This window comes from Gossypium raimondii, chromosome 6 (genome assembly GCF_025698545.1).
Source record: "Gossypium raimondii isolate GPD5lz chromosome 6, ASM2569854v1, whole genome shotgun sequence".
NCBI lineage: Eukaryota > Viridiplantae > Streptophyta > Magnoliopsida > Malvales > Malvaceae > Gossypium > Gossypium raimondii.
The window spans coordinates 54,189,366-54,206,401 of NC_068570.1; the positions used below are offsets into that span (position 1 = coordinate 54,189,366).

The 17,036-nt window shown below is 31.0% G+C and overlaps 2 protein-coding genes across 2 annotated transcripts; one reads left to right on the forward strand and one right to left on the reverse strand.

The window, feature by feature from the left end:
* Positions 1-1,034: 1,034 nt before the first annotated feature.
* Positions 1,035-5,327, reverse strand: LOC105774203 (putative ABC1 protein At2g40090). The gene is made up of 12 exons (XM_012596602.2): positions 5,045-5,327; positions 4,613-4,767; positions 4,361-4,486; positions 4,102-4,197; positions 3,878-3,978; positions 3,711-3,747; positions 3,221-3,439; positions 2,969-3,080; positions 2,379-2,470; positions 2,012-2,191; positions 1,703-1,816; positions 1,035-1,558 (listed from the first exon to the last, which is right to left on the reverse strand). The coding sequence occupies exons 1-12, from the start codon at positions 5,226-5,228 to the stop codon at positions 1,361-1,363; spliced, it is 1,614 nt and encodes a 537-aa protein (XP_012452056.1). The 5' UTR covers positions 5,229-5,327; the 3' UTR covers positions 1,035-1,360.
* Positions 5,328-11,906: 6,579 nt separating this feature from the next.
* LOC105773897 (uncharacterized) lies at positions 11,907-14,111 on the forward strand. The gene is made up of 4 exons (XM_012596092.2): positions 11,907-12,358; positions 12,611-12,885; positions 13,237-13,392; positions 13,902-14,111. Exons 1-3 carry the CDS (start codon positions 12,082-12,084, stop codon positions 13,300-13,302), a joined length of 618 nt encoding a protein of 205 aa, XP_012451546.1. The 5' UTR covers positions 11,907-12,081; the 3' UTR covers positions 13,303-13,392; positions 13,902-14,111.
* The last annotated feature ends 2,925 nt before the right edge of the window (positions 14,112-17,036 follow it).

Below are 17,036 nucleotides of genomic sequence, written 5' to 3' on the forward strand. Positions count from 1 at the left end.
CTACCATTAACTGAATTAATCGACCCTTTTAAACCCTTAACCATTAACCAAACCGAATTTTTTTCAAAAAAAATAAACCAAATCAAACTTTTTCGATTAATTCGGTCGGTTAACCGAATCAACTGAAATTTATATGTTTTTTTTTTATATTTTTGGTTAAAACAAGTATAAAACATATAAAAAAAATTAACCGAATTAACCGACCGATTAATTTATACTTCTAAAAAATTAACCGAACCGACAGACCCTCAACTGAATAGTTATATATTATAATATTATTTATTAAGTTCGGTTAATTCGGTTAACTGACCGATTTCAAACTAAATTAACCGTTAACCGAATTTCCAAAAAATTATTAACTGGCCCTGACCGAATTAATTCGGTTAACCGACCGATTAACTGAATTCAGTCGGTTAACCAAATTAATTCAGTTTTACTCGAAATTTGCACCCCTAGGCCCGTCCAAAATTTGGAAGAGTTCAGACGAAAATATTAGGCCTAAAAAATATGCTTAGGCAAAAAAATTAAACCTGTTTAAAATATGGACTAGACTCGAGCTTAGACATTTAAAGTCCAACCCAACCCATTTTAAGTTTATAATACTTTATATTATGTTATTTTTATATATTATGTAATTTAAAACCCATTAAGAAAATAAACATATACTAAATATATAATACTACTAAGATAACTATATAAAAAATTTAATAAATAAAAAAATGTAAAAGTATCAAATATTAAAATATAATAATACAAATATATATTTTAAAAATTTTTAAAAATAATATGAAAGAGCCTAAAATTAACTTGAGTTAGTCTTTTACAAATATAGACAAATAATATAGACAAATTTAAACAAAATTTCAAACTCAAATTTCAGGCGAGTCTGACTTGAGCAAACATAAAATATGTTAATATTATACTCCAATGAGCACCTCTAATCAATTCGTACCAGCTCTCAATTTAACGGATTCAAAATCACTACCGGTCAACCTGGTTCAAACTAAACAAACAAAAATGCATCGGAGACATAATTTGCAACAATCCTAAAAGATTCATTAATCGAGTAATCAGCTGATTCAGCTTTGTCATTGAAATTAATCCACTGTTTTTTTCTCAGAAAAAATATCATGTTTTCTTGTAGTTACAGTTCATAAGTCGTCCGGTTGAATGGGGGGATTTCTATAACATTTCACTAATGCCCCACACATTATGGGTATTTTAAGAAATCATGATAAAAGAATTATATGAATTTATTCCTTTCTTTGAAGTGATAAAGAATCAATACGTTTGTTGATCCGAGCTCAAACAACCTGCACGGAGGTCGGTTGAAAAACTGTTCTCGGAACTGAATCGGTGTTCAAGTCAATGCATTACGGACTCGTAAAAGCCAAAAAGCTATCTGCAGTGCTAAAAGGCGAGCTTCAAAAAGGAATTCCTCGAACCAGATATCAATCCGGGAAAATAATGATTTCATCTGCGTCATTTTTGCTTCGACAACAGCTTCGGAAGAAACTCTTCCGATAATCAAAAATGTCTCGAGTGAAGAACCCTGTAACTGTCATGCAGCAGTCAAAGCAATAAGCTCCTTATTATAGCCATATGTTGTTCCAACACTCCCATGTCCGAGACTCACACTCAAGTCCAAGTAACATGGAAACAAAGAATTTAATAAAATCAAGTACAGAAAAGTAGAGAATACCAGCGAGTTATTGACTGCTCTTAAGCAATCATTTGTCTTCAACATTAATAGAATAACACGGGGCAGTCGACGGAGAAGCTCGGATATTTGAGGGAAATATTGAGATGCATACATCTGCCGGAGAAGATAGATATGGCCGAGCAAGAAGTGAGAACCAATCAATTAAAAACAATCCAACATTCAAACTTATAGCAAATCATAATCTCTAAACACAAAAACAGAGCTCCAATGGAATCCTTATTCAGAACGAAGCCAATAAATAAGAGGAAAAATATATCAATATCAGTATATCAAAACTTATAATATCACCTGTAGTTCAGAACGATCACTATCAGTGCCTTTTATGACCAAATGATCCACAGCTGGGTCAATGACCCGATTCCAGGGCCTCATCGTTAGAATCCCTGCAAATAGCACATACAGGTCCTCCCCAGCACCCAATTTCACACTATGTTCCTTTATTCCATTAGCATCAGAAAACACCAATGCCTGCAATGCAAGCATGAATTAACATATCACATTGCTCACAAGTAAAAGCCGATGTTACTCTAGTGTTGATACACAAATATTTCCAGCAAAGGTACTTTAAGAAAATGTAAAGTCAAAGTAATGTAAATAAAAACTATAAATGCATCCAAGAAATATATCCAAATTTTTTGGGAGAGGGACAACGTACCCTCCAAAGAGAAGCATAGCTGAATCTAGTAGAGAAGTCGAGTTCTTTATAAAGACCATGGTCTAACAATATCAACTGTGGCTTTTTCTTGCCTGTGGACCAAAGGAGAAAAAGATCAGGTTCTGAGTGTTGTATCCAGAGAAACAACTAAACTTCGCAATCAAACACATGAAAAAGCTTCAAAAAGAAATCCATCACAGAAACTCGGATTTTTAATGGCCACATTGAAGTCCCCAAAAGGGTGCAAACTGGTAAAGCAAGTTTTCGTTAATTTATTATGAAGTTGGAACATTTGAAACATATTTTTTTTTTCCTTTACAAATCAATAACGAGTTCCATTACTAAGAGTTTTATTATTAAAATTCTAAAAATGACATCACTACTTGCAGTGAACAAATTCATGCTGAAAGACAGAGCATGATCTTAGACAGATCAAGCTGGAAGAATTAAGAAAACAGACATGATAATACTTAGCTTATTGAGGATAGATATGGAAACAAGAAAGATTTAACATCATTGATTTGAATTGCAACTAGTTAAGAACAAGTGGAGACATTCTCAAATGATTTCAACATAAAAGAAAAGCTCACCGAAAATTCTCCTTTTGCCAGAAGGTAACGGCCGAACTAATAAATTAGCAGCATGTGGATCACAATGAACAAATCCATGTTTAAACATCATCTCAGCAAAAGTTTGACTAACCTGCATAGAATCAGATTACATATATTATGACAATCACATAACTGCACAAATATATATATCCTTTAATGATTTTTCCAGGAGTTAATACAGCTTCTAAATGCCAAAAACAATCGGCAGACGATAATAAGCCAAGAACTTACCAATCTTGCAACATCACTAGGTTGGATTCCAAGTTTTTGAATGGTAATGACATCATTCACATATGCACCGTCCATAAATTCCATTGTTAAAAGCTTTGAGGTACTCAAAGACCAATGCACCTCTGGTGCATAAACATAATCTGCAATATGAGGAGACAGCTTCCGAAAATTTTCCAAACATTTGACGCTGTTCTTTGCCTCTATCAAAAAGTCTAGCTCCTGAAAAGCCCAGAACAAATCAAATCCTATATCATGTCGAATGGAAAGAAAGCTAAATACATAATTGGCAAATAGAATAATAAGTATCCGAGCAAAAGAAAATTACATATATCGTTTATGTCCATGTTTGACAAGCAAGGGTGCATTGGAAGGTATAAAACCAGAAAATAGAGCACAAGAATACCATATCATAAGCAAACCAATTGTATAATAATACATCTAGATTTCTTGAAAGCGTAAATTCAGACAAAGGAATTTTTAAGCAACTTGCCTTGGGTAAACTCTCTTGAATTTCAGCAACCAACCATCTGCAGGCATAAGCCAAGATATTCAAGAATTCTAACAGTTGAAACCACATAACAATAAAATGTTTGAGAAATACATGGGATTCTGCAGTTGTGCATGACTGTAGAAGCCAAACGAGGCAAGAAACAGTACCTATAATCAAAAGATGGGAATAACCGATGTAGAGTGTTGACAAGGAATTCCACAGTGGCTTGGTCTGCAGCCGCAGTATCTGTCATGTGAGTGTGCTGAACCTGAATTTCAAGAAAAATGATACGGACATGGAAAATAAATCCTAATAATAACACCCAGAGGCCTAAATTTGTAGAAGTCAAATAAATAAAAATTCCTGAGGTAAAAGTAACAAAGAGTGAAACCTTCACAGCAACTTTTTGACCATCATGCGTACGAGCAATATGGACTTGCGCAAGAGAAGCACTTGCTATCGGTTTTGGATCAAATTCATCGAAAACCTGCATATGGAAAGCTAGTTTAAATGGACAAGTATACCCTCTACATGTGTAAAGAAACATCGATAGCATTTACTATATTGGAAAAGCAGTTATCCAACCTAAACAATCATTAAAAACAATTCAATTCTGCTTCTTAAAATTATGTTTTCAAAACAATACATACTTTATCAGGTGTCTCTCCAAGTTCCTTCTTGAAGACTTCACATACTTGATCATACGAAGAAACCGGACACTTATTCAACATCGACTCCCTCATTGTAAGAACATACTCCTGAGGAACTAGGTACTCCTACACAAATAAAAGAGCAAAATCTTTTCGAATCAAACCCATGACCGAATGGTATCTAATGAATCCAAAAACCAGATCAGCAAACTTCATATCGAAGACACAGAGTCGGCATTACTAAAAACATACCAATTGCCCAATATGTTGGCCAAGCTTGATATAAATTCCTCCATTTCTAAAACAAAGTTCTTGAAGCTTTCGTGCCGATCTTAAATGAACTTCATGTTTAATCTTAGCTCTCTCATTACTTCCTTCTGGCAGTCCCCATAATGAATACTGGTAATCTAATAGCATAATTCAAACGCGTCACCAAAATTTGAAATATATAAAAATATACCAGTACCCAAATTCTCAATTATTTGCTAAATTTCTATCTATGGCATTATAAAGAAAACAAAATGATCATCATCCCTTTAAATCTAACAAATTCAACTGATTTCTTTTTTTTTCAATGTAAGTTATATTTTTCATTCAAGATTGGAACTTTAAGCTTTTAGTTAACTATCTTAACAAAATGAAGATAGAAAATAAAATGTTACAATTTTCAAGATTTGGAGGTACCGAAGACGATAGAGGCAGCAGTTGCGGAGTCACGGAGAAGGCGGAGAGGGACGGCGGTGCAGAGCTTGAGAGCTGCGGCGGGGTCGTCAGAGGTGGCGACAGTAGCGGCTGCACCTCCCGTACAAAGGGCAGTGGCGGCAACCGCTAGCTTGGCGCGCGTACGCCAAAGGGATCGCGTTGCCATGGATTTTTTGGGATGGCCGCCCGCAAGACTAACGGGGACAAGCGAGCGAAAATAACTCTCCTATGTTTTACCGTCTTTCGGTTTTTTTGTTTTTTTGTTTTTTCCCCTTGTCTTGTCTTTATTTATTTATTTAAAAATTTGGGTTTGGGTTTAATTTGTTGGGGGAAATAGGCCAATAGCCCACAAAGTAATATCATTTTGTTGGGGGAAGATGGGTTTTCGTTTCCTTTAGTTGGTAGAGGTGTTTTGAAATATAGGGCTCGAGATAGTTCAAATAATGTAGTTTATTATTCTAAAATAATAAAATATAAAAATATTTTTACATTAAGGGTATATTTGTTTTAAAAAGAATTATCATAATTTTTTTTCAATATTTTCTGTGTGTTTGTTTCATTGAAATTAGCTTTCTAATAAATAAATAAATAAATTCATTTTCTTTAAATTAAATTATACTTTTGAAATGCGTAAACCATTTTTCGAAAAGGAACTCCTCATTCAACTAGAATGAAGGTTATTGTTGGGCTAAGCAATACGCAACATTTGGATTCAGATAAAGGATGACTTAAAGAGGCATTGGGCTATGAATGGGGGGTTGATAAGCTCATCAACGATACCAATTAGCTTGATGAGGTCGTTGTCGACTAAGACAATTCCTACCAACACTAGGTTAGGGACTAGCTCGTCAATAAAGATTGCACATGCTTGCGTGCAAGCTCGCTAATTTTAATTTCGGTGGTGGCTACTCAATGAGGGTTCCCTCGAGATAAATGGATACTCACCGTCAAGATAAAAAACAACAATTTGTTGGTTCTAAACTAAAGCATATACCACGAATCCGTGTCAAATTGACAATCTTGGATCAACTATTTAGTGATGACAAATTTGTGACACCAATGCCAGTGCCCAATCCACTGTGGACGTTCATGAACCCAATTCCAATTCGACTGACACTTCAAGTCACTATCTTAGACATTCTTTATGTCATTCTGCTCATTCATGATAAGTTGCCACATGTAAAATTGGCATAACACCCAATCACTATGTTGTTATTTGATGATGTGGAATCATATAATGACTTTGTAGGTTCTCTCCAATGAGTGCACCACCTCAACTACGACTCTCAAGTGCAAATAGCCTGAATGTCTTTGACCTAGTACAATGTCCACCAAAACTACAAATAATTATTTAAAGTTAACAAAACAATCAATGATGATAACAATCAATGTTAATATTTTTTATGTCATTGATGCAATAATTTCATCATATTTGATAAATTTCCGAAATGATCGAATTGATTATTCATGGAAATAAACAAATGTTATTCATTATCTCTATTATGTATTGTCTTTAATGGTTTTTGTAAGTAAAGCAAAATGTATAAGAAAATATTGGCTTATTGACTACCTAAGGTTTAACTAATATTAAGTTGCACTATATGAACAAATTATAATGTGAGAAGACAACTTACATTACTAGGTAATCGAAATTATCTATAGTTTGTAGAATGAAATTGAGCAAATGATTCAAATAATAAATGATTATTATGTAGTCCATAAGTCCATTTGGGGAAATAAGTTGTCTTGGCTATCAGAGCATGATTGACTCTTAATAATAGACATATATGTGATTGTCTAGACCGATAATACATTGGATATGACCCAAGCTGAATTTATCCTAGATCTATTTTTAGATTTATTCACTTATGACATTTATGGTGTGACTTACCTAAATCCAGAGTAAGTGACAGATCATGTGTGTATAACTCATGTACTTTGATATATTGAAAACCTGAATTCTTATAGTAGTGGGCCAGAAGTTGGTATGTTAGGTATATGACTTGTGTATGGCATGGTATCACTTTCAATAGTGAAATTCATAACTCAAATAAAGAGTAAATGATATCCTCTCATTGGCATTTTATGAATTATAAAAACGAGACCTATCTAAGGTAATTTGTCTAAGATAAATGATTTTTATCATTATGATTCGAGTAATGATCATTTTCACTGTGGAAGACACAATGGTGATTATGAGATAAAACAGACTGAATTGGATGAATAAATTTAACCTAAAGGAATCATGAATATCCTATGAGGGTAACACATATGAATAAGTCATTAGACTAAAGCTTGAAATCAATAGCTTTTGTAGTGAAATTTAATAGGGGAGTTCAATTATGGTACTTTAGTGAAATGACTCCGTGACTAATTAATTTTGTAATTACTAGAGGGGAAGTCTTAATTACAAATTATTTATGCCCTAGTTATATATGTCCAATCGGTTCTTCTACTAGCTTAACACAATTTTTTAATAGATTGCGTTCAACGTGAACACATCCAATATGTACACTTTAACATATTGGTTGAACTCTTCGTCACTTGCATTGTCCACTAGAAGATACTTGACCAATGTATGCAACCATGTAAACTTCACTCAATTGTCTTTTAAATCTCTGTTGTTGTTGAGACAATGGCCGAGTAACCTCCTCATTTCTAGCTCAAGCTCAAATTTAGCCACCCCGGTTACAATAACTCATTCAATTGGAAGACTGTTGATTAGAGCTACATCTTTTAAAGTAATTGTCGCGTGGAAAGTGAAAAGCAATAGTTTCCAATTTCCACATTTCCACGAAGGCCATGAGTAGCGACAATCGTAACAGAATAGAAGTTATTTCAACCACCTTTAAAAATTTTGGCTACATCTAGATGATTTGTAGCATGGTCCTCGTCTGACATCAAATAATGTATATTATTTTGAATCCAAATGTTTCATTCCTCAATCTAGTAAGTAAACAAAAACAAATAAAATCAATATTCTAAACTCAAAGTAAACATAATTTAATACTAAAATTTAATATAAACAATAAACAGATATTTAAGTAATACTTTAATAAAAAATTACCATATTAGAGGCTATAAAAGCTATATGTTTCTCTTCCCTTAAGAGAGCCATGATAGAGTTTTAAGTGTGTACTTGATTGGGTAAAAAATATGAGGAATGGAAGGAGGGAGTTGAAAAGTGGAAATAAAATAAAATTTGAGTGTGCTTGGAAGGAGAGAAATGTGAGAGGAAAGAAAATAGGAGAGATGATCACTTTTCATTCTAATGCATAAAAACTAATCCTTCTAAATTGGAATGATGGGAGGAGAGAAAACGAGAGAGATGTGTATGTTAGTTTAAAATTATTCATTTTTCAAATGCTTTATTTGCTTTCCTTTCATTTTTTTCAACTTTACAGAGCAATGGATGGAAAGAAAATTCATATTTTCCATCTTTCTATTTTTCTATCCTTTCACTTTTTCATCTTTCAAAATTTCATTTCACTCTATTAAGCAAAGCCTAAAAGATTGAATATAAGGTAAAAAAGAAAGATTTGACAACTTTTTTCACTTAAGAAGTCAACATTAACTTTACTGGAAAACAAAATGAGAAGGGGGTATTTATAAGCACAATGAAAGAATTTTTCACGAAGAAGTTGATGCCTGTTAGCATCAACACCAATTTATGTGTGTTAGATTGAGTTAAACGATTAAAATCCAACTTCAATAATTAGAGTTAGGTTTACTGAAAATGGTGAAAACATGAACATATGTAAACTCAACACCATATGTGCCGAACTCACCAATATGCATTTATTAAGGTTAGGTTTATGATAAACGATGAAAATTTAAATGAAAATTTAAAAACATGTAAACTTGATATGCAAGTGTCAAGCTCAATACTATGAATTTATTAGAGTTTAACTCCTAACAATAAAAATTAATTTCATATATCTTAAATATTATATGAAACTTGACACTTGCGGTTGTCAAATTAACTTAATCATTGCATAGTTATTACTAAAAATTCACTCGACATAATGAAAATTTTGCGGAATTCGAAATTCATTGGTGTCGAATTAATTATAAAAATAAATTTGTAGATATTATTTTTTTGATATTAAAGTGAAAAAAAGGCGAAAGTATGATCTTGGATGACTTTTTTTAAAGATGACAAAAATGTTTATAGACAGTTTTCAAGCTAAAAAGTGGTGTGCTACAAAGGTAGGTTTTGCCGAAGATTGAAAAACAACTCAAATGGATTAGTTCAAAAATTAAAGGTATAATAATTTATTTATTCTTTCAACTTTATAAAAAATTTATTTTAGTTCACTATTTATTTTTTTTTGGGTCTTTTTAGTTCTTAAATTTGAGTTTTTTGTCAAATAACCCTAAAATGGGTGAAAAATTAAAATGTTTTAACCTTACCAGCGTGGCATACATATGAATTGCCACGTGGATAAGACGTTAGTATTTAGTTATTTTTAAAATTTTAAAAATTTAAAAATATTCAAAAAATATTTTAAAATAAAATCATTAAAATTATTTAAAAATATAAAGGAATATATTTTAAAATTTGAAATCTTAATTAAATATTGATATATCATCCACGTTGCAATCTACATGCATGCCATATTAACAAAGTTAATAAACGTTAATTTTTTATCCATTTTGATGTGATTTGATAAAGGAATACAAATTTAAAGACTAAAAAGATAAAAAAATCAAATAGATAACTAAAATAGTTTTTTATAAAATTAAAGAGCTAAAAAATTATTTATGTCAAAATTAAATAGATAAGTCCATGAATACTAGAATTTTTTTTTGTAGAAAACATTTTTAAACGTTTAAGAATATTAAAAATGTTTAACCAAAAAAATGTGCAATGGTCATGCAAGCAAGACCCCCACTTGTTTTCTAGAAAATCATATAATATAATATTTTATATATTAGAACCTTATTCTATTTCACACCGTGTATAAGACGTGTGCATCTCATGCCAAAAGGCTTCCACCATTACTACTTAGAGTTACTATTTAATATATTGATGCTAATTTTTTTTAAAAATATTTATCAATATTCTAACATTGATTTGACTTTTTAATATCTTATATATGATCATTTTGGACACAATATAATGACATGATATATATACATAAAAATTAATTAAAACATAGAAAAAGGAAAAGAGCCTACATATTTTACGTAAAAATTTGTATCGAAAAAACTACGAGCAGAAGAAGAAAAATTTATTAATATTAAAAAATAAAAGAACTTACGATTATGCACAATTTTTAAAGAATTAAACAATTCATCTAATAAAAAAAACATAATCTTATACGAATTCAACTTTTACTATATAAATAAAAAAAACCACTGTAACACATGAATTTCATCTTTAAAGACACGAAATCTTAATGGCAGTGTTTCGTATTTCTAGAGCAAGCTTTGAAAAACAGTTGATGTTATCACTTAGCATGGCCAAAACATTAACTAATATTTTCATTACAAAGTTGCCACGTAATTTCTTACGTCACAACGCCTATTTTTTAAAAAACACCCTTCCCTATTAAATATATAAAGACAAAAAAATATCTATATTGCGGGGACAACTTTGAATGAGGGTAGTCCAAATACAACTGATCCATAAATCAGTAATTTATAAATTTTAAGATTTAATTTGTGTTTTAAAAATTAAATCTTTTATTTAAAAAATCCTTATTTAGTTATAAATATCATTAATATTTTATCAGAATTTATCAACTTGTTAATAATATAAAATATAAGGACTAAATCTTAAATTTTATCAATATACAAAAATTGACGACATATTTCAACCTACTTAAAATTACCCAATTATATTATTCAAATCAAACCATATTATTGTATTAATAAATTATTAAATTCATCCTTAATCGATTATATAGAATGTGATCATAAATTTTTTTCCCTTAATAACATAATTAATTTCCTTTAATTTTTTTTAGCCTTATGGCTAGATTCATGTGTCATGCTTGTGTGTATATTTTAGGCCTCATGATCCATGTGTTAATCATCTAGAAAATGGGAAAGTTTAGGTGAAATTTGGCAATTAAGGGGCCCTCATAGGCAATTTACTTGACTATTTGTCAAATAAGTAGGATGACATCAGCCCATACATTTGGATTTTTGACCAAAATCATTTAAAAAAAAAAAAAAAAAAGGGGCCGCTTGGTAGACTTTTACAACTTCGTCATGTACGGTTTGAATTTTTGGGCAACAATTTTTTAAATTTGGAGTGGTTGGAATAATATAAAATTTTACTATCTATATCAAGTATTATGGCGATCTATATATTAAAAGTAAGAATATAATTTATTATTTTTATTTTAAAAATAAATAAATTAGTCATTGCACGTTAAAATAAAAAGTAAATTGATGATTCTGTAAAAAAATTCATCTAGATATACTATTAAAAATAGATAATTGTACATAGGCTTAAGGTACATGTGGCATGTCATGTCACTTTTTGGTTATTCCGTTAGCTACGCTAGTTTTTAACAGTACAAATAAATGGAATTTTAATAAAAAGGATCAAATTGCCTTTGATTTAATGTACAAGAATGAATTTGTTCATTTTTTTTAGTTGAAGGGGCAAAATGTAATCTGACCCCTAGTATAGGGGCTTTTATGATAATATTACCAGTGAACAGCCGGATCTTTTGACGGGTACAGTGGTTAGTTGTCCGTTAACAAAAATTGTATAGGTAATTCCGTTAACAACTCCGTTCCAGTCCTACCCGCCATTTCAATTTAAGAGTTGCTTGTGCGTGTTAATTTCCTCCATGTCATCTTCAATTGTCATCAGTTCCGTCACACCCCAATTCTCACAGTCAAACACTTGGAACCTTCTTTCATACCCCACTGCCATTTTCCCTTTCATTTTTAACCGTAATTTTTCCATTTCCTCCTCACTCAGCTTTCAATCCTTTTTCTTTGTACATAAAAGAATTCGCAAAATCAAAAAAAAAAAAAAAATTGAAGAAAGAAGGGAGATGGGTTTTTCAAAGGAAGAGAAATCGAGAAGAATTTGGAGGGTATTGAAAACAGTGTTTTTCTTGATAACAATGGCGATTTCGTTCCTCGTATTTTCTGCGCCGGTTTTTCTCGTTCTAGCCGATGCCCTTTTGCCGTCCGCTTTGCTCTCTGCTTCGCTTTCGCCTTCTTATTTATCACTCCAATCCCTTTCTTCCCATTTCGATAACTATGATTTTAGATCTTCTCTCATAGATATTCCCCTGATATCCATCATCAGATCAGCTGTTATAATCGGTAAGTTCATCAATAACCCATTCCGAATTGAATATGTTTAGTGGATTTAAAAGTCAATTTACTTTACGCAAAAACCCTAATCGAATTGTTGTTTCCTTCGGGGCTATTTCATATGTGAGGTCCCTGGAACTTGAATTTTGTTTGGTCTAATTCTGATCCAGTCCTTATCATACTTTTGAAATTTAGTCTCTCTGCTATACTGCTTGTTTAATTGATTTGCAGATTTTCTGGGTTTTTTTTTTTTTGTTGCAGTTGTTTACAGTTTTTGTGATGGGCCAAAACTTTCGAGGGGACCATACCTGGGAATCACAATGATTTGTTCGATTTCATCGTTGGTTTTTGTTTCGATAAAAGCTTCGTTTGTGTTCGGTTCTAGAATTCCTAAAGAAGGGACATATGTTACAGCCATGGAAACCGCTCTTTTCATTTCTTCATTGGCTTTGGCAATTGCACACATGATTGTGGCTTATAGGACAAGTTGCAGAGAAAGAAGAAAGCTCCTTGTCTACAAAATTGACATTGAAGCTGTAAGTTCACGCCAATCTCTATTTCCATAGAAGTATAATTTTTTTAAAAAGATCTATATTTATAAAATATTTTAATAAATCGAATTAAATTAAGGTTTGTTGATGAATTAATTAAATGAAATAGTGAAATAATTAGACGGCTTGTTTATTAGTGAAAAATTAGAATGATAAAGAGATTAGATATTATAATAATACTACTAATAATAAAAAATAATAAAAGTGAGCCCAAATTCCTACCAAAACTGTAGAAAGTAGGGAATTTTACGTTTCTAGAAACTCAATTGTTTAAGGAAAGGAAAAGATGTTATTTTCATAAATTAAATGAATGCTTTTTCATTTTTATTGGCACAGATTTCAGCTTGCAAGAATGGGTTTCCAAGGTATCATAAGATTCTCCAACAAGAAAGGGTGAAGTAAATGCAATATTACCAACACTGAAAACGATTTTCCTCTCCAAGAAACCTACCCTGTTCTTGGCTCATCACATTCTTCTTTCTCACATTTCAGGTAATTATCACTTCCATGATTTTAAATTTTATTTTTATTATTTAATATCATATTCGAGTCTAATAATAAGAGGTATTCATAAATCAAATTCATTATAGATTCTAATCATATCTATTTTTTTTATACAATGCTTAGAATTATCTATAGACCTTTTATTACAGTGAGAAACTAGGGGCTGGCAGGGCCCGACCTCTTAAAATGAAAAAAATTTCATATGGCCCTTTTAAAAATTTAAAAATTTTAAATTAGTAAATAAAAAATAAAAAAATTAATTTAATCTTTTAAAAATTATAAAGATATAATTTATTAAAATGGTAGAATTACATTTTTTCTTTCGACCCCTAAATTTTTTTTTTGATTTCGTCTCTGCTTCCTAACTTATAAATAAGAAGATGATGTGTTTCAGTTAATTTAAACCCAAGTCGATAAATAAATATAGTAGTAATGTTGTAGCCATGAAACTTCACATAATTAACTCATGCATTTCTTTTTCCTTTCTTCTTTTGCAGATTTAACCAAAACCAATCGGTCACTTGAAAATCAAAGTGTTAACAAGCAGATCACAGCCAGCAGATACACACATACATACATATATATATATATATTATATTTCGAGGAAATGATCGAACATGCAATGATTTTGAGTGTACAGTTTGTATTACATCTGTAAATATTAATTTAAAAACAAAGGAAGAAATGGGCCAAAGGCCTTTTCCATACCCCAATTTTTTTTTGAAATATTTGAAAAATATTTATTTTAGTTATTATTTTGGGCCGAACGATTTAGGTTAATTATTTTTTGTTCGAATAAAAATATTAAGGTTAAAATATGTTTTAACTCTATATGCTCTTTGCATATTTAAAAATATTATTTTTATATATTTTTAAGAATTTAGTCTATCTGTCCCTTGCCGATTTCAATTTAATTAGTCTAACCAACTGATTTGGTCTAGTTCAAGTTTTTATGTTTTTTTTCTATAATCTTTATAAGATTGTAACAACCCGATTTTGGGTCCAGATGGAACAGTGATTTTTGGACGACAAATCCGACGAGGAAAAAAAAATGTAATGGCCTAAATTTTCAGAGGTATCGGAACGGTGATTCGAGATCACTAAATTCGACAAATGAGTAGAAAATATTATTAATTTAGTGAGTATAAGTTAAATGTGAAGTTAGGAAAATTTTTGAAATAGTGAATAGTGCACTAGAAATAAATATTAAAATAATTAGAATAAAAAAACAGGGTATCGAGACCTCGAAGATTTTAAATCGAGCCATAAATATAAATATTTATGGAGTGTTAAAAAGTTAGTATTAAAGTTTCGTTAAGAAATTTTAAAGTTCCGATAATTAATTGAACAAAAAGGACTAAATTGTAACAAATGCAAAATTATGGGAAATGATTAAATAGCTTAAATGATAAAAGTAAGAGGGCTTCAAAGGCAAATAGACCCAAGGTCTATTTGGGCTGGACGGCAAAGGCATGAAATCAGTAACAAAGTAAGGAGAATTAAGGGCAAAATTGGAATATTGCAAAATTTACTTAATAAAGTTAGGACCAAAGTGGAATTATCTAGATTTCTCTTTATTTTTCTGCATTCTCATCAGAAAAAACACCGTAGAAGGGTTTCCTTAAGCTGGTTCTTCCTATTTTTACTGCAAGTAAGTTCAATTCTTGATTATTTCTTGAAATTTTGGTGTTTTTGTGGCTTTTACAACTAGGCCCACTTGTTGAATTCATTAGTTTTTGATTCTATGAAAGAAGTTGAAAGTTTCTATGAATATGTGCTGGAAGTATATGATGATTTAGCATGGAATTAGAGCTTTAAATTGTTCATATGCTGATTTTATTGAAAGAATTGAATAGAAAGTGAATGTTTGGGACCTAATAGTAAAAGAGTTTGAAGATAGAGTTATATGTGGAAATTCTGAATTTGAATAGTTGTGTAACAACTTATAATGTCTAGGTAAAGTATTAATTGAGAAAATTAGATTAATTGAGGGGTTAATTGAGAAAGGACCGAATTGTATAAACTGTGAAATTTGTGGCAAAATGGAAATCAACATTTTGCACTAAAGCAGTTTTGGACAGCAGCAGTAGTATAACTTTGAAAAATCACCAAAATGTGTGGGAATTGAATTAGAGGGTGAATAAAATATGAAATTAAAGCTTATTGAGTCTAGTTTCTCATAGAAGAAACGTTGTAAGCAATGAATTCTAAATCATGAGATATAATAAATTTTGTGAGACAATGTCAGAATGATTTGGGGTTCCCCTGTTCTGACTTTGGAAAATCATCAAAAATTGAAGAAAAATAATTATGAGTTATAATTTATATGCTTAGAATCCTTAATGAGTCTATTTTCAAAGGAAATAAAATATCATCCAAATTCTGTACAATTAGATAATTCATTTTTAGTGAAGAGTGGTCGAAACTGTCAGACAGCGAAACAGGAGAAACTTTAAAGAATAAACTGTACTATTTGGCTAAACCAAAAATTCTGAAAATTTTATGGTAATAAGGTATGTGAGTCTAGTTTCAGGGAAAATTAACGGATCTTAATTTGGAGCTCAGAGCTCAGATAAAAATAATTTAGTGACTCGACTCGGATAAACCGCTTTGAATATACATGTGAGTGAATAGTGAAATTATAGCTAATGTTGTTTAAGTGTGTTATACACATTAAGGATGTGGAATGGAGAGGAGGAGGAGGAAAATTGGGAAATATATGAATGATTTGTGTATAATTGGTCATATGCTTGATTATAATTGATAAACGATGAAATAGAAATAATGCTTATATTTGTGCATTATTGGTCATGGTTTAAGCTCATGTGTGAAAATAAAGTTTCATAGTATGTGTGTATGGTATATTCGGTATATGATTTGGCATGAAATAATGTCATGAATGGTTTATGAATTAACACATGTTGGTAAGCCTGATACATGAATAAATGTTGTGCTCATCCATGCTTATAATGCTTATGCTATATGTGTATTTGGCTAACATATTTGGTGTATATGCTTAGGCTTTGGCCAAGTAGTGGCTAGATTATGCCACATTAAATTTATAAGTTATGTATTGAAATGGTTTATCGTGTCGTTAGTTCCAAAAAGAGTTATGTTTAAATACACTAGCTTGCAACTATGGTTGAATGATATGCTTATATCTTGTGTGATGTGCATAGAAACAAGTGTGGAAAGATAATGAAATAGTAAGTTCATATGGCTGAAATTTAATGGTTAAATGTTAATTTCATGAATTATATAATGTATGATGAAATGTATTTAGTGTTGAAGTGAGAGTAAAATAAAAATGTGAAAATCGAACAAATGATCAAATTAAGCGGAACGCCGGATTTGAATACTTCTGATCAAGAGATAAAGTGATAAGTGGTAGCTTTAGCTACACTTATCTGATCAAGAGACAAAGTGATAAGTGGTAGCTTTAGCTACACTTATCTGATCAAGTGACAAAGTGATAAGTACTACACTTATCTGATCAAGAGACAAAGTGATAAGTGGTAGCTTTAGCTACACTTATCTGATCAAGTGACAAAGTGATAATTGTTAGCTTTAGCTACACTTATTTGATCAAGTGACAAAGTGATAAGTGGTAGCCTTAGCTACACTTATCTGAT